At 40.5% G+C, this 21,591-nt stretch overlaps 1 protein-coding gene across 3 annotated transcripts in view; it reads left to right on the plus strand.

Moving 5' to 3' along the window:
• Positions 1–21,591, plus strand: part of DOCK1 (dedicator of cytokinesis 1) — a 362,095-nt gene that overhangs the window by 28,388 nt on the left and 312,116 nt on the right. For 2 of the 3 annotated variants that reach the window (XM_035138565.2, XM_035138566.2), the window contains exons 2-4: positions 10,362–10,445; positions 16,943–16,983; positions 18,756–18,811. In XM_035138565.2, the coding sequence (XP_034994456.1) occupies positions 10,362–10,445; positions 16,943–16,983; positions 18,756–18,811 (181 nt within the window). Of the gene's footprint in view, positions 1–10,361; positions 10,446–10,756; positions 10,777–16,942; positions 16,984–18,755; positions 18,812–21,591 lie in introns of those variants that run through there. The other variant, XM_035138567.2, reaches the window with a different exon arrangement.

Consider the following 21,591-nt stretch of genomic DNA (forward strand, 5'->3'; position numbering starts at 1 on the left):
GTCAACCATCAATCATGTCTTCCTTGTCAGTTTCCTCCAAAATGGGAATTGTATCTATGGCAAAAGAAGTCCTTTTAAATGGATAACACACTGGATGTGAAAAGAGCTGGTTGCTATAGAGCAACTGTGCTCTGAAGCTCTGATTAAGGCGTACAGTAGCTCTTTGTTAGAGCTAGTTGCCAAGCCAAGCCAAGCCAATTCTTTTGCTGTTGAGAAAGCAGGCTGAATCATGTGACTTCTTATTGATTTTGAGTGAACAATTTTCCACTTTTTTGTTTTATTTTTTCAGGGGGAAAAATCCCACCTTGGTTTCCCCCCTCTCCTTTAATGCTTTACTGACAACATCTGTTGTTCAAACGTCTACTTACATTTCTAGGGGTTAAATGCTATCTCGCAAGCGAGCAATATAATTCCTTATTCTGCAGCTGGCTGAGAAAACGTTGGTGGCACAAACTGCAGCTGTTTGCAGAAAGTTTCTCTCTGACAATTGGCTTAAATGAAAGGGAGAGCCTGGGGGAATTGTTGGAGCAGACTTTTGCTCCGCAGTGGTTGTTACAAGCCTCCAGGTCTTGGGGAACTTTAAGGATAGATAAAAGTTAGAACACCCTCCTTTCTTCTTCTCCTTCACAAAGCAAGACCCTGGGTTGAACTTGTCAGTGTAGAAGAGATGCTCACACATAGGAGGAGTGCATTTTTATTTTAGTTTTTTAACTTTTCAGAGACTTCCATTTTGCTTTGTTGCATAAGTTCTGTTTGGTACTGAATGTTTTGCTGAGACTGAGGTTTAGGTAAGTGGGCATTGTACTTTGGTACAGTACAACTTTGACTGTGATGAACTGTTGGTGGGCAATAGTCAATAATATAGCTTAGCTCGTTGAGTTCACTACCACAGTGCAAGAGATTTAATGAGCTCATGACAAAACCCTGTCTTCTGCAGTGGTTGGGGTGAAGAAATGCTTGTACAGTAGGAGACTTGGTGCACTAGACATTTTCTGTTTTCTAAAGATGAACTTATTGGGACCTAGCACAACTATACTCACGGTAACTGATTCCAGGGATGCAACACACTTTCTTGGACAGGAAGCATCTGTTTAGAACCTAGAAGTATTTAATAATATTTAGCAATTACATTCTGCCGTGTGTGTGTGTACATGTGCGAGTGTGCTTGAAGGGGGGGGGGGCAGGCCTTTCTCTTGTTTTAATTTCTATCTCTGCAAAAGGTCATTTGAAATCCACCATATATTCCCCAAACACTTTAATTATTTAGACAGAGGTCCTTGAAGCCTGAATGGTATGAATTTGAAAAATAATAATCTGTAAATTACACCACATGATAGAGTAAGAGTGGTAATTTTGGTTAAAAGTGCCAGAGTAAGACCTGGGAGACCTGGGTTCAAATCCACACTTGACCCCACTGACCTTGGGCCAGTTACTCTCTTTTTACCTAACCTACTTAAACAGGGTTGTTGGGAAGATGGAATGGGGTGAACCATGTATGCCATGGGTAGGGAAACTAAGGCCTGGGGGCCGGATCCAGCCTCAGTAGCCTTCTAAATCTGGCCCGTGGACGTGTTTTTACATGAGTAGAATGTGTCCTTTTATTTATAATGCATCTCTGGGTTATTTGTGGGGCGTAGGAATTCGTTCATCCCCCCTCCCCCAATATAGCCCAGCCCCTGACAAGGTCTGAGGGACAGTGGACCCTGCTGAAAAAGTTTTGAGCTCCTTGAAGAAATGGTGGAATATACATACAATAATATACAGTTTGCATGCCATACAGAACCATGGAATTTTGGAGCTTGTAGGGATCTTGGGAGTTCATCTAGTTCAGGCATCCCCAAACTTCGGCCCTCCAGATGTTTCGGACTACAATTCCCATCATCCCTGACCACTGGTCCTCTTAGCTAGGGATCATGGAAGTTGTAGGCAAAAACATATGGAGGACTGCAGTTTGGGGATGCCAGATCTAGTTCATCCTTTTGCTCAGTGCAGGATCTTCTAAGCTCTGCTTCCATGGAAGAAGAACCCAGCATCTTCCAATATTATCTGTTTGGCTGTCAAGCAGCTTGTATTTTAGGAAGTTTCTGTCAGCTTTTAGCCAAAATCTGCTTCTTTACAATTTCCATCCATTCATTCCAGCTCTGCCCTCTCAAGCAACAGAGAATAAGCCTGCTGCTTCTTTTGTGCACTGGCCCTTCAGGTATTTGAAGACCACCCCACTTCTTAGTTTTCATCAATATTTTTATTTTATTTATCTGTTAGTACTGGCCTTTAAGCTTGACTGCTTTTAACATAATTTGGAATCGCCCCATTTCAATTCCCCTAAAACCCATTATTTCTTTGCATTATTTGTTATACCCATTTGTCACAGTACAGGTGATTTCTAGAAAACAGAATCCAGTGGGCATGAAGAGAAATTATGTGAATTCAGCTGGTGCAAGAATATAAAATTATCTAACATACTACATGTTCTGTATAATGGAAAATTACAAATAACCCTGTTTCATTTTCATTTTTCAATTTATTTTTTTACATTCATGCTTTTATTGTGGTGGCTGTGACTCATAGCATATCTAGCTTGACATTGACCTATCCACTTTCACTGATTTCAGGCATCATTGACTACTGTTGAATCCAATTCTAGTGGTCACACAAGTGCAAACCCATTTAGAGTGTCAATTTGGCAGTGAGTGGCTGAGATAAGCCTTTAGCAAGGTGTATTGATTTCTTGTTCCGATCTTGTCACCTGTGTCTTGCACCTGCTGTGTTGTCAACACCATTCAGTTTTTTAAGGTTTGTGCCTGAAAGAGCTGGGCTGCTTGCTACTGCTGTTTGTGTTGTTCAGGATGTCATTCTATGGACAGTTCCTTTGGCAATGCACCCGCCACTGATCTTGGACCTGTGGAGCAGGACACCCTCCGAATAAAGGAAGTTGGTGGCCTATTCATAAATTCATTCAGGCCTGTAGCCATTCTTTTTGCTACCCTTATGAAATTGTGTGGAACAGGATTTGATTACATGCTGTACTAGAGACAAGACCTTGTTGTGGTCACTGCCCTGTGTTGTGTGTGTATTGGATTAATGTGATTATTGAAAAAAATGAGTCTTTTTCTTTGGGGGGGGGGAAACTAATTCTATGTAGTGTTTAGACCTCCCCAAACAAAGACTGTGAACATATCAGTTCAACTTTTAAAGATTCATAAGGATGATGCTTGCTTTTTGTTTGTTCATATTATTTAATGGATTTATTATCAGCCTTTCAACTTTTAAAGAAATAATTACGATTTAATCCCTGCTTGTTTTGAGACTGTACGGCATGCAGTAAATCGCTTCACAAGTTTGCAGTGACACTTTTCTTCTTAATCAGGGGCAATATTGTGCTGAATTTTCATGTACTGGGAGATGCCTGTTTGTGTGTGAAAGCTTCTTGTTCTTTCATTTCATTTGTAAGCCCCATGGCTTATCTCTACTAGATTGTTAAAATAAGCAGGACCACAAAGAAAGCATAATGAGCTGGAGGAGGCACAACTTGGAGTGATGTGATAAATACTCAATTCCCATAGCTTCTGTAGCACAGAATGACATTCAGGCATTTGGAAAGATTTCTAAAAATGGTGAGGAGCGATTTGAACACAACATGTTGTTTTATAATTTCAGCAGAAAGCTAGAGGCTTGCTAACTGTTGTTCACTGTGGTTTTAGAACCTGTATGTGGGTGACTATTACCGGTATCAGTAGAAATACTGCTCAACTTTGGAAATGCTTTCGTTTCATTAAGATCTTGGGTACCACTCATTCTTCAGGGGTGAATGGTGGAATATCAGGGAGAATCTTGTCTCTTGTCTAGGACAAACAAACACTGATGCCTTAATATGTCCTCTTGGCCTTCATTTGTGGACAGAGTATAGTATGTTTACTCATGTAATTCCCAAAAGGGGATAAGTTAACAAGGGAAATGAGTTCAGTTAACCTGATAAGCCTGAGAGAGCTGGAGTAGCATAGTGTAAGTAAGCAATGATCTTAGTCCCATCCTGTACTTGGTTCACCCATTAACCATTATCTCTTTAATCCAAAGAACTATACAGTATGTCATTCAATCTAGCATCCATACCAATACCAGAAAGGGTATTAATGGAGCAAATATGTATGGCTGCTTTCACACTTCACATAATGAAAATGCATTTGAACCGCTGTCTTATTATTTGTGCCATGAATGACTGCAATAGACTACAGAAGAAGAAAAAATTAGGTGTATACCATAGTTTTTCAGACTTTTTAGACATGCAGCATTTCGCAACACAGTAATTCAGTTTTACTAGCAAAGCGGAGGTTAAACTAACCCCTTTCCAGCCCTGGAAGGAGTGTGGGGATTGTTCGTGCGACACACCTACACACTGCAGCCGACAAACTAACATGTCACGACACACAGTTTGGAAAGCTCTGCCGCATATATAAGATGCTTGAGTGAAAGGGTGGGTGGGTGGGGAGAAACATTGCAGCTGTGATATAGCTAGATTCCCGTATCAGACTGTCTCACATGACTTACTCATAAACAAGTTAAAGAAATGTGAAGTACCAGAAGACACCTGTGTAACTGGCTTATGCGTCTCCAAAGAGTTCCTTCATTGTGATTTTAAAAACCAACCAACTTGAGGGTCCTCTTTAGGCTTACTATCCTATGTTGGGTCCCTCAGGGACTATTTGCTAGCATTCCATCTCTGGCACAGAGGCGGTACTAGTGCTTCCTGAATGTGATTTAAGATTATAGGGTAGGTTAAAAATGGGAGTAAATGGGAGGTTAACTGAAGGATTGCCAATTCCACTTGGAACTGCCTGAACATTAGGATCTTCCTCTGGATTTCCTTGCCTTTAAGGTGAGGCAGGTCACTAGTAATAAGTGGATAGGATCTTTTAAACTGTGGCTACCTGGCTCTAGGATGCTGCCCCCCCCCCAAATCTTTATGGAGTCTGTTGAAGACATTTTTGTTTGCTTAGACTTTTTGTATCTCCTGCTTTGTTCTTGATCTCTGCTTGTTTTTAATATTGAACATGCTAAACTTGTGCCCTTCTTATTGTTGTTTTTTTAATGTTTTCCATGTTGTTGGTTTTTCTTAAAACAAACAAACCCCTGAGCACTTTGTAATCTGGGAGCCTCTTTGGAGATTGGAGTGGGATACAACATACTCAAATTAAATTCAACAAATATTACTGCTGTAAAACAACCTTATGATTATGATTATTAAAAATATCAAATCAGACTCACCTTCTGAAACAGCTTTCTGTGCAAGCCCATGGTGTAGGCTTTTGCATGTGTTTCTTTACAGTGTACTTTAGATTACATGGAGTTTGTACCTTTATTATAAACCAGCACTGCTCTTATAAATGGTTGTAGTTGCAGTTGCAATTTCCCTTCCCAAAGAGAATTAGATTTTCTGCTTTATTTTGGGACTGCTTCAAGTTAAAAAACAAACAAACAAACCCACCAAAACAACTTTGCTGAGCTTTGTATGTTCCCAGTCATATCTCTCACAAGATGGCTTTAAAAAAGACTTTTAATTAAAATCCCATTGCAGAGTTCCTTAGATCAATGTTCCTAATTCATCAAGAGTTCAGCACGGAAAGTGACTGACAGCTCCGATCTGATTACTGTTTGGTTTATTGTATTTAAGGAGTTGTCTGTCAGAAGAGCAAAGTGCTGTAATGAGTGTCTGCATCAAACTGCCATGGACTTACTAGCATTCTTTCTCATAGTCTTGTAGATTGAGTGTTGAATCGGAATCCGGGACAGTTATATGTGGGCTTGGGAATGCTAGTATTGTGCTCTGCAGCTGTGCTTCTCAAACTTTCTGATGTGGGCTGGGCCAATTCCTCCCCCTGCCCCATGTGCCAGGGACTGGTACTGTGTTTGGTCCCTCAAGCATCCCACCCAATCTGGGTTGTGGTGGAGTCACTGTGAACTGGCAGCTCATTGGCCAGCGCTGGTTTGCAGGCCAACACTTTGAGTAGCTCTGTCCTGCAGGCCTGTGCAATTTGCTTCTGCTCTGCTGCCTTTATTATATGTTACTTAGTAGTGGGCTGTGATTTGGAAATGAAAGGCTTGTGGGCAACTCCATATATTTATATCACATGAATTTATTTTTGGATAAATTGGTGGTACCAAACCTGTGGACTCAGGAGCAAAGTTTATGTATGGACTATAAATTCATCTGAATTCCCTCTTCCATTGGTCCTTCGTTGTTGTATCTATGGTTAAGAGTAGAGAGAACAAAAGCTACATTCCTGTGCATGCTTTGTTGGGAGAAAGACCCACTGAAAGTGAGACTTGCTTCTGATGCGTAGACGTGTTTAGGATTGCCCTGTAAGTCACTTTTATACAGTAGTCTTAAGTATGGTAATGAGTTTTTTTTTTAAAAAAAGACAGATGGCCTGTCATTTCATTTAAAAAAAACTAGTGAAAAACAGTATCTAGTTTTTAAACATAAATAAAATAAGCAGTCAGCAGAGAGAGACTGTATTACTCTCCCCTTTCAAGTGCTTTGTGAAATAAATTTGGCATACAGTGGTCTGTATTGTGCCTCCAAGCACAGAATTTCTGAACTGTTAGATCAGGGTTTCCCAAACTTGGGTCTCCAGCAGCTTTTGGACTACAATTCCCATCATCCTTGACCACTGGTCCAGCTATCTAGGGATGATAGGAGCTGTAGTCCAAAAACTGCTGGAGACCCAAGTATGGGAAACCTTGCATTAGGTTATATCCAGTGCTCTTGTTCACTTCTTCCAGAAGTGACAGAACACTTACTTTTATTTTTTGTGATTTTTTTTAAGAATAACATTGCTTATGTTTTTTCTTTTCTTTTAATGCTGTATTTTTATATTAGGTTTCTTTATTTCCAATGGGAGAAAAAGATAATGTCTTTAATACTAAAAATAATTACTTCTAATGATTTTAATTGCAGCAGAAGTACAATGTGCACATGTAAACTATGTGCAAAGTTTACATGGTTTGTATCAGCGGTGGCTAACCTGTGGCCCCCCCCCGATGATGTGGGACTACAGCTCCCATCGGCCATTCTAGCTGGGGCTGATGGGAGTTGATGGAGGGTCATTGGTTAAAGATTATTGGTTTACAATATGAATTGCTGAAGTATGTGGGAAATTGGGGCTGCGACCCTTCTATACACAGTAGGCCTATAGAAATAAGTACCTGTGGGACTTACTATGTTTGTATAGAATTGCATGGTAGATCAGTTATCAGTTTTATTTTTATGATGGTTCTATTGCAGCCTTTAAATCTCCCACCCCACAGCTCCTCTAATATAGTGCTGATGTCTCCGATCTCCCCCTTCTCTTCTCCAACACTTTTAGGCTGTTTCTTGCAAATGTCTGTGTTCTGAAATTTGCAGCAAAATGTGTGTAAACAAGGAAGTGAGTCAGCTGAAAAATGCATCTGTAGCAATTTGTGTGTCTCCTATACATGTCCCAAGAAGAGTGGTTGTTATTTTCTTTTTTCATAAAGAAAGATAGTCCCATTTTAAATGTTAATTTAGAGCTGTGTTGGCAAGGCCACACTTCTCATGAAATTCTGTGAGATTATAAGAGAAAGAAAGAGAACAACTAGAGGAAAATGCTGATGCAGCTATATATATATATATGAAACACTGTTAACGATATGAAGATGAATGCTGTCAAAAGCTGTCCATTATATGGTTTTTAATCTACTGGGTATTCCTTTTCGAAGAGCAAACTCATGCATCTTGTTTGTTCTTTAATTTCTCCTTGGATATTCTATTAAATAAAGTTGAATCTGTTTAATTGGGTGGAACAACTGTTTATTATGGGTTCTATCTCGCGTAGCAAGCCAGTATGAACTGATTATTCTACATTGAGTATTCTATATCTCAATGTAAACTGCCAGGTTGAGACTTAATAGACAGAAGACAGAAGTGTTTCTGGTCAACAGGGCTGCTAATCCTTAGATTAGGTGGCACACTCTTTTGGATCGATTTACGGTACATTCCTTCTCAAGGTTCATAGGTTCATAGCTTTAGAGTGCTCCTGGATTCTGCTCTACACATAAGCAGTTGGGATGTGTTAGCTGTGGCTAGGGATGCTCCAATATTATTTTACTTATGGTCCACTGAGTACAAATAAAAAAGTAGCAGATTATAGAATGCATAACAAGGTGGAAAGAGAAATAGCAACATTTAGAAATCTTGTAACTTGCCTAGTAAGAGCTCTTCAATAAAATGAGCAACAGAGGAATGCTCTTGCGCAGCTTAGGTTGACACACCAACAGCATCTGTTCCTGAGAAAGTGTGTGTGGACAAAAAGAAAACTCTTTAGGTTTTTAAAAGCTCCTATTTTCTCCTCTTTGCATCCTATCTGCTCCATTCACGCCCTTGCTAGGGCACGTATCAAATGTTACAACTGTTTTGACCAGGCATCCCCAAACTGCGGCCCTCCAGATGTTTTGGCCTACAACTCCCATGATCCCTAGCTAGCAGGACCAGTGGTCGGGGAAGATGGGAATTGTAGTCCAAAACATCTGGAGGTCCGAAGTTTGGGGATGCCTGGTTTTGACTGATTGAGTTCCTGTGCTGCTTTCCATTGAAGTGTATCCCAAAGTGGTTTACAAAACAATAAATAACAGTAATAAATGTGACAATAGAACATCACACTTGCAGATAAGAATATCACAATTACAATATAATGCCTTGGCCATTAAGAGTTGTATAATATTGAGAAATACACAATAAAACAACTATGTTGTTGTTTAGTCGTTTAGTCGTGTCCGACTCTTCGTGACCCCATGGACCATAGCACGCCAGGCACTCCTGTCTTGCACTGCCTCCCGCAGTTTGGTCAAACTCATGTTCGTAGCTTCGAGAACACTGTCCAACCATCTTGTCCTCTGTCGTCCCCTTCTCATAGTGCCCTCAATCTTTCCCAACATCAGGGTCTTTTCCAAGGATTCTTCTCTTCTCATGAGGTGGCCAAAGTATTGGAGCCTCAGCTTCACGATCTGTCCTTCCAGTGAGCACTCAGGGCTGATTTCCTTAAGAATGGATAGGTTTGATCTTCTTGCAGTCCATGGGACTCTCAAGAGTCTCCTCCAGCACCATAATTCAAAAGCATCAATTCTTCGGCGATCAGCCTTCTTTATGGTCCAGCTATAAGTAATTATAAGTAATTATAATATTCAAAACAGCAGCTCATATATGATCCTGCTTATCCACTCACGTTTGTCAGAAGGTCTGGCCTGCATCTCATTGCCATCAGTGCTGTGGCTAGTGGAAGAGAGCCTTCTCTTCTATGGTGTTGAGCTTCTGGAACCTCCTTTCAGATCGGTCCTTTAATTAAAGACATTAGGCACAGGACAGATGTTCTTGTTTTGGAGTACTTGTGACGACCAGCTCTTAAATGCTTCCATTCTTCTCCTTCCTCAGTGCTTGTTGACAATTTAAACTTAAGATGCCATGTAACTTGTTTTTCATAGTTAACATTTTGGACGGCGGTTTTAATTTTTATTGCTCTTCGTCACTTTGAGAATCATGATACAAGTTGGGGAAGTAAGATGTACATTAAAAAAATATGTAAACAATGAATAAATAATACAGGACCAGCTTATACATTTAGCATTCTTTCTTTCTTTATGATCCTGTGTTCCGTTGCAAAGTTTCAGAGGGTAGGACAATCCATAGTCCTTGAATGAGCCCCTCTTGGAGGAACACATGGGAGCAGGTGCTGTTTACTCAATCCATAATTGCTTTGTGATCATTTTTTCTTTCTTTTTTTAAAAAAAGAAAAATTGTGATACCTACAGGTAAAGGTAAAGGGGACCCCTGACCATTAGGTCCAGTCACGGATGACTCTGGGGTTGTGGCGCTCATCTCGCTTTACTGGTTGAGGGAGCCAGCGTACAGCTTCCGGGTCATGTTGCCAGCATGACTAAGCCGCTTCTGGTGAACCAGAGCAGCGCACGGAAATGCCGTTTACCTTCCCGCCGAAGCAGTACCTATTTATCTACTTGTACTTCGTGCTTTTGAACTGCTAGGTTGGCATGAGCAGGCACCAAGCAATGGGAGCTCACCCTGTCGTGGGGATTTGAACCACCGACCTTCTGATCGGCAAGCCCTAGGCTCTGTGGTTTAACCTACAGTGCCACCCACATCCCTATGATACCTGCAGTTACACAGGTTAAATTCCAGAGGGGCTTCTTATACACAGATAGTGATTTCAGCTATGCCAACAGAATAATACTGAACTTACTTTTTTTTTTTTTTAAAAAAAATTCTAATTAGCTGCTGGGTTTCTTTTGGCAGTATTCTTGATGCTAAATACTTGATGTTTCCCTCCCTCTAGCATTCTACAACTATGATGCCAGGGGCCCAGATGAGCTGTCTTTACAAATAGGAGACACCGTCCACATATTGGAGACACATGAAGGCAAGTGGAACAAATGTTTCTTTCTTAACCATTATTCTTCCTGTCATGATTGTCAGCGATTGGGTTTCATGTGCCTGCGTGTTTTAGCAGATGAGTTCTATTTTGAAACCTAATGAAATATTGAAGTATTTAAATGGGCACAGAATTAACAGTTACTGCACATTAAACGAGCAGGCTTGTGTTGTGATAGCTGAAGAATAACCTTTCTAATATGCAAATTTTTCTTTTTGTCTCCCTCCCGTCACCCCCCCAAAAAACCCCCACAAAGATTGATATTTGTGCAGCTTAATTTGTATGGATCTCTGGTAGCATCTGTTGAGCGGTTAGAATGGTAAGATATCCCTAAGAAACCCTTAGACTTCAGATAATATACAAGGTCCTTTTAATCTAGAATGCTGAAATATAAAAGATACTTATCTTCTAAATTGTAAGTCTCTGCTGTGTGGTCTGTCCTAAAAAACACCCAATATTTTATTTACATCCTTTTCATAATGAAGTAAATGATGATGATGATGATGTATTGAATTTATACACTGCGCTATACTCCCTGGTTTCAGGGCAGTGTACAGAATAAAATAAAAATATAAAACCACAAAATCCATAATCAAAATAAAAACAACAACAACCCAATAACACTCCTCACCCCACAAAAAACCCCCCAAATTTTAAAAAGGGCATATGATTCAATCAAATCAACCAAAGGCATGGTTAAAACAGAACATTTTTGCTGAGCGCCTAAAGGTGCATAATGAAGATGCCAGGCAAACTTCCTGGGGAGAGAATTCCACAGACAGGGAGCCACTGCAGCGAGGGCCCGTTCTCGTGTTGCCATCCTCTGGACCTCTCGAGAAGGAGGCACATGAAGAAGGGCCTCAGAAGATGACCTCAGGATCTGGGTAGGTTCATATGGAAGGAGGCGGTCCTTGAGGTATTGCGGTCCTGAGCTGTTCAAGGCTTTATAGGTCAAAACCAGCACTTTGAATTGGGCCCGGAAACTTAATTGGTAGCCAGTGCAGTCTGACCAAGATCACTTAATATGCTCAAGCCGTCTTGCTTTGGTGAGCAACCTGGCCACTGAATTCTGCACTAGCTGATGTTTCTGAACCGTATAATGCATTGCAGTCATCTAACCTTGAGGTTACCAGAGCATAGACAACAGTACTTAGGCTATCCCTGTCCAGATAGGGGCATAGCTGAGCCACCAACCGAAGCTGATGGAAGGCACTCCACGCCACTGAGGCCACCTGAGCCTGGAGTGACAGCAAAGGATCCAGGAGTACCCCCAAGCTACGAACCTGCTCCTTCAGAGGAAGTGTAACCCCATCAAGAGCAGGCAATCTCCCACCCATCCGGTCTAGCGAACCACCCACTAACAGTGCCTCAGTCTTATCTGGATTGAGCTTCAGTATGTTGGCTCTCATCCAGTCCATTACCAAGGCAAGACACTGGTCCAGCACTTCCACTGCCACACCTGCAGATGTAAAGGAGAAATAGAGCTGAGTGATGTCAGCATACTGCTGACAATGTACTCCAAACCTTTGGATAACCCCACCCAGTGGTTTCATGTAGATGTTAAACAACATAGGGATAGGATTGAGCCCTGTGGAACGCCACATTGAAGGCTCCACGGGGCTGAAAAGCATTCCGCAAGCAACACCCCCTGGGAACGACCATCCAAGTAGGACTGGAATCACCACAAAGCGGTGCCACACACTCCTAGTTTGGACAGTCGCTCGAGAAGGATGCCATGGTCGATGGTATCGAAAGTCGCTGAGAGGTCGAGAAGAATCAACAGGGACATGTTTCCCTCGTCTCTCTCTCTCTCTCTTGACTGATATCATTATACATTGTGACCAAAGCAGTTGCTGTGCCAAAACTGGGCCTAAATCCTGATTGAAATGGATCCAGAAAATCAGTTTCTTCCAAAAACTCCTGGATTTGATCTGCGACCATTTGCTCTAGAACAGGCACCCCCAAACTGCGGCTCTCCAGATGTTTTGGCCTACAACTCCCGTGATCCCTAGCTAACAGGACCAGTGGTTAGGGATGATGGGAACTGTAGTCCAAAACATCTGGAGGGCCGAAGTTTGGGGATGCCTTCTCTAGAACCTTGCTCAGGAAAGGGAGATTAGGAACTGGCCAGTAGTTAATTACGTTTTCCGAATCCAGGGAACATTTCTTAAGGAGTAGATTTAAAGCAGTATTAGTTTTTATATACAGCTATATGTGTATAATCGCCTTTCCCCCCAAATATTTGAAGGTTGTCTTTGACCTATATAATCCTTTATTAATATTTATTTTGTATTTATATCACACCTTTCCCCCCAATATGCTTAAGACAGGATTCTTGCTGTTTTATCCCCACAGAAGTCTGTGAGGTAAGTTAGGCTGAGAGTGATTGGCCCAAGGCAACTCAGTAAGCTTCATAGCAGACCAGTTTTGAACCAAGTCTCCACAGTCCTTGTCTGACATTTGAACAACTAAAGTAAGAATTGACTGTGTTTATTTCTATCTACCGTTCAGCATTCCTTGTCTGACTTTATATTTGATCTGCTTTCAATCCCCTAGATGTAAATAGTAAACACCGCAGCTGCTTAACAGTTGCAGGTGCATACGTTTTATTGATTCGCTCCCCTCCCCTCCCCCCGCCCTTGCTCCCTGCCTGCTCCTTTCAGGACTGAGACCTTATTTTCTTTCTCATCAATATGTATGTTTGCTTCTTCTTCCTCTAGCTTTTTTCCTCTGACCTTTTCAGATACAAATGAAGGATGCAGTTGCGCTGTTCCAAGTGACACTTTACAACCCTAGAAAGACTACTTGCATAAAATGCACAGTAAGGGGTCTCTACCACACTTGATAGTGAAAGGCATGCTCTCCCTCCCACATTTGTTTTATGTGATTTTCAAAAGTCAGGCTTAGCTGTTGAATGCTGCCTCATGGCAATGACCTATGCAAATAGAGAAGCAGCATAAAATCAACTATTTACGTATAGTCTTCATTCAGACTTAATGTCTATCTGTGGCTTTTCATTAACTGTGAAAGTGGACCTGAGAAGAGCCACGCCAGAGATTTTCTAAACTGACCACAGTTGGCTGTTGCACCTGAAGGCAGCAAACACTGGCTTGCTTAAAACATAGATTGCTCTTATACCAGAACTTCAAACTATGATTTGATGTTTAAATGAAGAGATAGGGACCCTATGTGACAAGTAACCCTGTGTTTGTTTGTCTGGGAAAGGTATCCTTGGTGGGCCAAGTATTGCTAGAAGAAAGGCAACAAGACCTCCTTTGCTAAAAACAAGCTCTCTTGCAGCTCAATATCTACCTTTTCTTCTTAGTTACCCTCAGTGCAGAGCAGCTCTCAGTTCCAACAGCTAGACCAGGCATCCCCAAACTGCAGCCCTCCAGATGTTTTGGCCTACAACTCCCATGATTCCTAGCTAAGAGGACCAGTGGTCAGGGATGATGGGAATTGTAGTCCAAAACATCTGGAGGGCCGAAGTTTGGGGATGCCTGAGCTAGACAGATGCTTATAAACCTACTTTATAGAGCCAGTGTGGTGTAGTGGTTAAGAGCGGTAGACTCGTAACCTGGGGAACCGGGTTGTGACACCGCTCCCCCACATGCAGCTTCTGGGTGACCTTGGGCTAGTCACACTTCTCTGATGTCTCTCAGCTTCACTCACCTCACAGAGTGTTTGTTGTGGGGGAGGAAGGGAGAGGAGAATGTTAGCTGCTTTGAGACTCCTTAGGGTAGTGATAAAACGGGATATCAAATCCAAACTCTTCTTCTTCTACTACTTTTGATGAACTTCACCCGGCAGCACTTTCTACACCTTTATGTGCCTTATAACACAGATAGAGCGGATAAACTTGTTTGTCTGATTAGCATCACAGATAGCAACTGAAACAAATATATTTGCTGATGACTAGATGGGTATTTAAGTTAGCAGATTTTATCAAGTTGGTTTTTTGTGTGGGTGTTTTTTTTTGGTATTGCCTACAGCAGTGCAAATGTTCCTTCTCCAAAGCACTTGGGAGTGAAGGTGCCATAAGCAACTCTCCCCCTTCTTCATCTAGCTTTACAAATCTTCCCCACTGACAACCCCATTGTAGTATAATTATTAAAGCATCTCTCACATTTGTGGAGGCAGGATGCCATTGCAGGGAAACAAAGAGGTAATTTCTCATTCACTCCCCCCCCCCCCCGATCCACAACACATCTGCAAGCGGTCAGCATTATGTGCTTTTATTGCTACCAAGCCCATTCTGGTTTAGTGTGACTGTTTAATAATAATAATAATAATAATAATAATAATAATAATAATAATAAAACACCCATCACACATTCATTCACAAAGAGTGATAGTGCTGTGCCAAACAGATTGGGAGGAATCTTCCATACAAACTGTAACCAATTCAGTACAAAACTGGCAAGCAAACCTTTATTGCAAACTGCTCTGCCTGTCATTCTCAGTAAATATGGGTCCTTACCCCCACCCACTGATCCTCTGGAGAGGCCACAGACAAATTTTACAACAAAGATTATAAAAATGACTACTCTTGTTTCATTATGTATCTACACCGCTAATTTCTTCCCATTAAAACCATGCTTTTGTGCAGGCTATGTAGAGGGAATGCCTGCCTCATCTAATTATCCACAAATACCTGAGAAAGGATACGGGATATTTTCTTTCCTGCCCACCAGGCTGTTTCACAGTCAAAAGGACTGCAGGATAAAAAGCAGGGTGGGGGAGGCAGAGGCAACTCCCACCACCCTGATGGCAGCATCACTGGTCATGGATGATGGGAGCTGTAGTCCAACAAAGATCTGAAGACACAGGGGTGGGAAAGGCTGCCCTGTAGGGTTGAAATAATTTTTGTATCGCACCCATTCCCAGAAGAGCCAATATATACACGATTGTATATAAAGCCTTAAACAGTGCAGGACCTCAATACCTCAAGCACTGCCTCTCTCCATATGAACTGACCCGGATCTTGTGATCATCCTCTGAGGCCCTTCTTCGTGTGCCTCCTCCAGAGAGTGGCATCATGAGAATGGGCCTTCTCTGCAGTGGTTTCCCATTTGTGGAATGCTCTCCCCAGGGAGGTTCAGTTGGCACCTTCATTATACACTTTTAGGCACCAGGCAAAAGCATTCCTCTTTAAACAGGCCTTGGGCTAATGGACATCCAATGCCCTTTTACATGTGTTGTGGAAGGGAGGGTTATTGGTTTATTTGTCCTTATTTTTATTATGTACTTTTGGTTTTTTAAAAAATATATTGTAATTTTATGTTGTGAACTGCCCTGAGATCTACAGGTCTAGGGCAGCATACAGATTTATGTAGAAGTAGTAGTAGCAGCAGCAGCAGCTAGATTAAGCACACAAAATGGCTAATGGTGGTGGTTTATTGGTTTTTCTAAATCACAGGACTGGAAACATGAACATCTGTGCATATCTGCCACACACATTGTACTACTCACACAAACACACCACTTCCATGAGCAGCAAATATTTAAGCTTCCTTCAGAAATGTCTACACCATGTGCATGGTAGAGTCTTGCATGCAGCAACATGGCATATCCATGCTCTATTCACTGGGATTGGCCACCAATCACCCTCAGAAGGAACAAGGCAGATAAAAGACATTTTTAAATGCATAAACACTAGTGGCTGGATGTTTCAAGCTGTTTTTAGTGCTATTAATCAGACCACTACATACATACATACAGAATCCAAATAGGGTCAGGTGAAAAGCATTATTTTACACTTCTGGTAGATGGTGGGTATTGCAATGCTGCTTATATAAATATATGATACGGCCATATGTAGGACTGTATACAGTATTCTGGTTAATCTGTGGTTATACCAGGTTTAACTACCTGACTTTTAGAAAACATCTGAATACTGTTTAGGGAAGTTTTTAATGTTTGAGGTTTTATTGTGTCTTTAATATTCTATTGGGAGCCACCCAGAGTGGCTGGGGAAACCCAGGCAGATGGGTGGGGTATAAATAACAAATTATATTATTATAATAATGTGTTTTTTGTGTGGCTTCCTTTGAAGTTTTTTTTGGATGTGTCAACTAGTGCAGAATGCAGCAGCCTGGATGTTTGTTGGGTCAAAGCCTTTGTGCCATTTTACTCCAGTTCTGCACCATGGGCACTGGCTGTTTATTCACTACTGAGCCAAGTTCAGAGTGTTGGTACTGGCATTTGAGCCACTAAACTACTTGGGACCAAGCATTCAAGTTCACTGTTATAAAAGAGGAAGACGCCGTTTGTGGATTGAAAAACTGACATGCTAATTGCACCACGGGTGGCTATTATGGTTGCTTTGCTTGTGCATACTACTTTTGAAGGACCGGTTATGTGGGATTGATGCCATTTATTAATTGTAATATATCTGTACTTTACATGAAGATGTGTGTGGATTGTGGGTGTATGTTGTCAACCAATTAGTTTATAAAAGTTTATTAAGAAATCTTTTCTTCTAGGTTGGTACAGAGGTTATACTTTAAGGAAAAAATCCAAAAAAGTAAGTATTTCGTTTCCATAGTAGCAAATTCCTATATTTTTTTTGTCGGGTGGTTTAGGTTTTTTCATAGTAACTACTTAAGATATTCTATTTCCTTTCGAAACTTTTTACTGAAAGGTAAATCAGAAAAAAGTTTGTAGATAATGCTGTTAACTCCAGCTCCATGCTTTTGTTAAAATAATGGGTTGCTCCTAAATAGAATTTGCTTTTTGAAAAATGATAAGTAAGCTTTGTGATATTTTCTGTCTTTTCACTACAAAAATGGGTGGTGGTTAACCTTCACACATACTTAGTTATTTTGTTTATAGAAATAGGTTGGTAAGAGGAAAAGTTTATAACTTGCTGGTTGTGAATTTTAATTTTAATAAATATTAGAATTGAGTTTCAATAGCTTCTCTTTCAGGAAACTCCATAGGTATTAAATGTAACTGGACAGTTTATAGGAATCCTGTCAGCTGAACTCACCTTGTTGGCTGACCTAGGTGGTAATTTCTGTATGCCAGGGTTGTTGTTGTTTTTTTAAATTGATAGTTTGACACACAGAACACAGATGTGGTTGGATATTTTCTGAAACGAACTCTAGAGCATGTGGATTGCAATACCCATTTTCAGATTCTTGCAGACTACATGTGACAATCCCAACACACTCAGTTGCAATTATTTGCTTGTATCATAAATGGCTTAAATATCAACTGTCTGGTTCTATTTCTCATAGATAGTCCCCTCAAAGGAATTAAGCAGGATATTAGATTCACTATAGGGTTGTACTGAAAACAATTGTATCCTGTTCTCAGTCCCTTGGACTCAAGATCCAAGGAGCTGTTTAAAAAATGTGTGCAGAACTGTTTTGCATGGTTCTGTGCATCTTTCCTTTCCAGATCTCCCTAATAATAATTCAGCCATGTAACTGTCTAAAGTGAAGTGCATTGACTACTTTTTCTCACTGGCAGGGTTCAGTTATAACAATAAACCATGGCTTATCAATACAGAGGCTGATTTAGGAGAGTGTGACCGATTCGGTTGCACTGGGTGCAGAGCCTTGGGGACGCTGCAGGGGGCATTTTACTCCATTTTACTTCTATTACAGTAGTACCTCAGTTTAAGAACAGTCCGGTTTAAAAACAATTTGGTTTACAAACCCCACAAAACCAGAAATAGTGTCTTGGTTTGAGAACTTTACCTTGGTCTAAGAACAGAATCCGAACTGTAGAAAGGCACCGGCGGCGGGAGGCCTCATTAGGGAAAGCGTGCCTCGGTTTAAGAATGGCTTTGGTTTAAGAACGGACTTCCGGAATGGATTAAGTTCGTAAACTGAGGTACTACTGTATTTAAAATGGTGCATGAGCGGTGGGGTAGCAGGCATTGAATTTTGGCATCACACAGGCCTCTGTGGTCCTCTAATGAGAATATCAGAACCTATTGGTATAGATTTCAGTTAATGATAGTTCAGCATTCTGTCCTAACCTCAAGCTGTTGTTAATTGAAATGCCCCATGATTTAAGACAGGTTTGTTTCAAGTAACTATGATTATGATTAATTCAGTTAGTTGGGTTCACGTACAATGTTAACCTCTAGTTAGTGAACCTCTAAAGTGAAAGCAAATACTTCTGAATTCCTCCTCCCCCTGGTTTGCCCAGGCTTGTTCTTATAATTATAAATCATGTTTCAGGGATGTATAACTATGTAATATTTAAAGAAATGTAATTCTGAACTTTATTGGTCATTCAGAACCCCCTCCCCCAGCAATAATATATTTATTTTTCTTGTTTAAGGGCATATTTCCCTCCTCCTATATACAGCTTAAGGAAGCAATAGTTGAAGGAAAAGGGTAAGTTACAAAATTAACAGATGAAAATATTTTCATAATGGCTTCTTTGCACATTAGATAAATAAATGACGATGCACAGGAAACAAAAAAAAATTTCTTCCATTAGCACCTTAGAGACCAACTAAGTTTGTCATTGGTATGGTTGGTCTCTAAGGTGCTAATGAAAGAAGAATTTTTTTAAAAAAATTTTTTTATTTTGTTTCGATTACGCCAGACCAACACGGCAACCTACCTGTAACGATGCACAGAAATTAAATCTAAGATTTCTTCTTTCAAAGATTAGGGTGGGGGCAAAGGAGCAAGTAGAGAATGGACAATCACACTTCTTTGTGGTCTAGGGTTTATGTGAATCAGTACAGTAGCAGTGGTTTTGAGATAACTAATTGAATGATAACGGCCAGTTTACCCAGTAACTCTTGAAACCCATCTTGAGTTCATTTCAATGTTTGAGAGGATTTATGACATTTTTTATGTTTACAAGGAGAGTCTCGCTGATGTGAGAAGAGTATTTTCAAAGCAATATTTTTCTAGCTTCAGCTGTTATCTGCTTGTTACTTTTTCTGCCAGTTCTGTGTGAAATAGCAGGGTTCCATGGGCTTGTAGACTGTAGCACAGTGGACTTCCTCTTAAGTGGCTGACTGAAAAGACCAGCCAAGCACATGGACCTTGTCCTGATAGTCACAGGAAGTGTTGGTGAGAGCTTAAGGAGAGAGAGAATACTTGGGATTGTGACAGGAAAATGTAGATTGGAGATAAATCCTGGGGACTGCAGGAGAGGCTAAAAGCTGTTGCTTGTGCTGCCATCCCAAGATTCTGGACACATGTGTCTGTCAAAGCAGCTGGCATCTACTTTTGACTGAGATGGCATATGGTACATACTGTGTCTTTGATTTAAAACTTTATACTCCAATCCAGTTGTTCTGAAAGGAACACAGAACTATAGAACAGGAAACTCCCTACGTAAACCAGGGCAACAACAACAACAAAGCAGATATATAATATCATATAGGTGAAAAATGGGGCACATGGTAGATAATTGAGGTGGTTCAGTCTATCCCAGCACCCTAATAAAGGCTGAAATCAGTGTTGAAAGTTTGCATTATGAGAATAATAACATCTGTGTTAACATGGAGTGGAATTAAACCCCCTCCGGTAAGATTTACTCTTTGGGTCCTGTGGACCCACAAGTTGCTTTGTAGTGTGCCTATTAGGGTGATGACTTTTTCATTTTTTTTCTCAAAAATTATTTCCTGTAGCACAAATGGATGAACTTTTTCCTATTAATGACTAAAATGAGGTATATTCTATTGAAATATTAAAAAAGGTTACGCACATACCGTTTTTAATTTTTGTGTGTGCCGTTTTATCATTTCATAAAATTGTATTAACAATTCTATATATATTCCGTATCAAATTTGGACACAACACCACATTCCACAATGGGGAGTGTTCTTAGCAACATAGGGTATACAGATGTCACACCTCAAATGTCACACCTGCGCAAGGTAAAAGCCCCTTTTTGGGACCTCAAAACTCAGCCAGCAGACCCTGCTGGGCATTCTGAGAAAAGAACCTACAGGAGAGGTAGCAAAACATTGTCCTCTAGCGGCGTCTATACTGTTACTGCAGCTAAAAAAAGCTTCCTTGTGTGTTTGATGACCCTATATAACGTTGTATATATGTGACTCTAAAGCTTGGGTTCAATTTTATATCTGCTTACAGTGACTTCAAAAATGGTCAAAAAACTGATGAATATTTTTTTTAAAATCATTTTGTGCATGAAGTTTTTTTTAAATCAAATCTCTTTGAAAGTAAGATTTTATCTAATCTTTAATGAAAGCTCATCAAATTATGATACAGGGAAATGAGGTTGTAAAAAAAGTCATCACCCTAGTGCCTATGTGTGCATTTGCTTGGAATGTACAAGATTAAAATAAAACACACACGAAAATAGACTTCAGTGCTTCTGCAGTAGTATAAGCACAAAAATAGCATTTTGCCTATTTGTTAAGTTCCAAGTTACTTTATGCATCTGATTTTGAGAAGTTGCTGGACCTCAGCTAGTTTAGATGTTTAGTAGTTTCCATGGGGTCCCTTCTAGCTCTGATTCCATGATTTCAATAGGGAATACACCAGACCCCAATACTTTAGTACAGAGGTAGCTAATGTGTTGCCCTTGGGCTAGATTCCCACCTCTGGTCATCCCTGACCATTGACCATGCTGTCTGGGGCTGATGGGAATCTGGAGGACTCCTGGCTAAGTAATTTATATTAAAATAAAAATATAAAAATAAAAAGGGAAGGGGCTGTGATAAAATACTGCAGGACAGCTCACTCCATAATTATTGAGGGCTGTATGGAGTAGGAAGTGGTTCAGGTTTGCCTAAGATAAGTTTTACAGATGATTTAAACAGCCATTGGGGTCCACAGAAATCCTATTAGCTGGCAAGGGTTAAAAGAAACCAACAAGCAAAAAGTATAAGATCTACCCCCCCCCCCAAGCTTTGCCAGATACAAGCCTGAATGTAAGATAACTATTCTTCTGTGCCTGGTTTATTTTTATGCCTTTTTAAATATGTAAATTATGAAAGCGCTAATCATTTGATTACTGCATAATGACACCTTCCTGACTGATTGCATAGCTCCTTCAGTAAGCACCATACTTTAGACATACTGTGTAGTATGGTAGTTGTACAGTACTCAGATGATGCGTTATTTAAATGTAGTAATTTAGAGGCACAAACACTGAGGACTTGCAAAATAGCTTTTCTTGTCCTTGA

Source organism: Zootoca vivipara, chromosome 5 (genome assembly GCF_963506605.1).
Source record: "Zootoca vivipara chromosome 5, rZooViv1.1, whole genome shotgun sequence".
NCBI classification, from domain to species: Eukaryota; Metazoa; Chordata; class Lepidosauria; order Squamata; family Lacertidae; genus Zootoca; species Zootoca vivipara.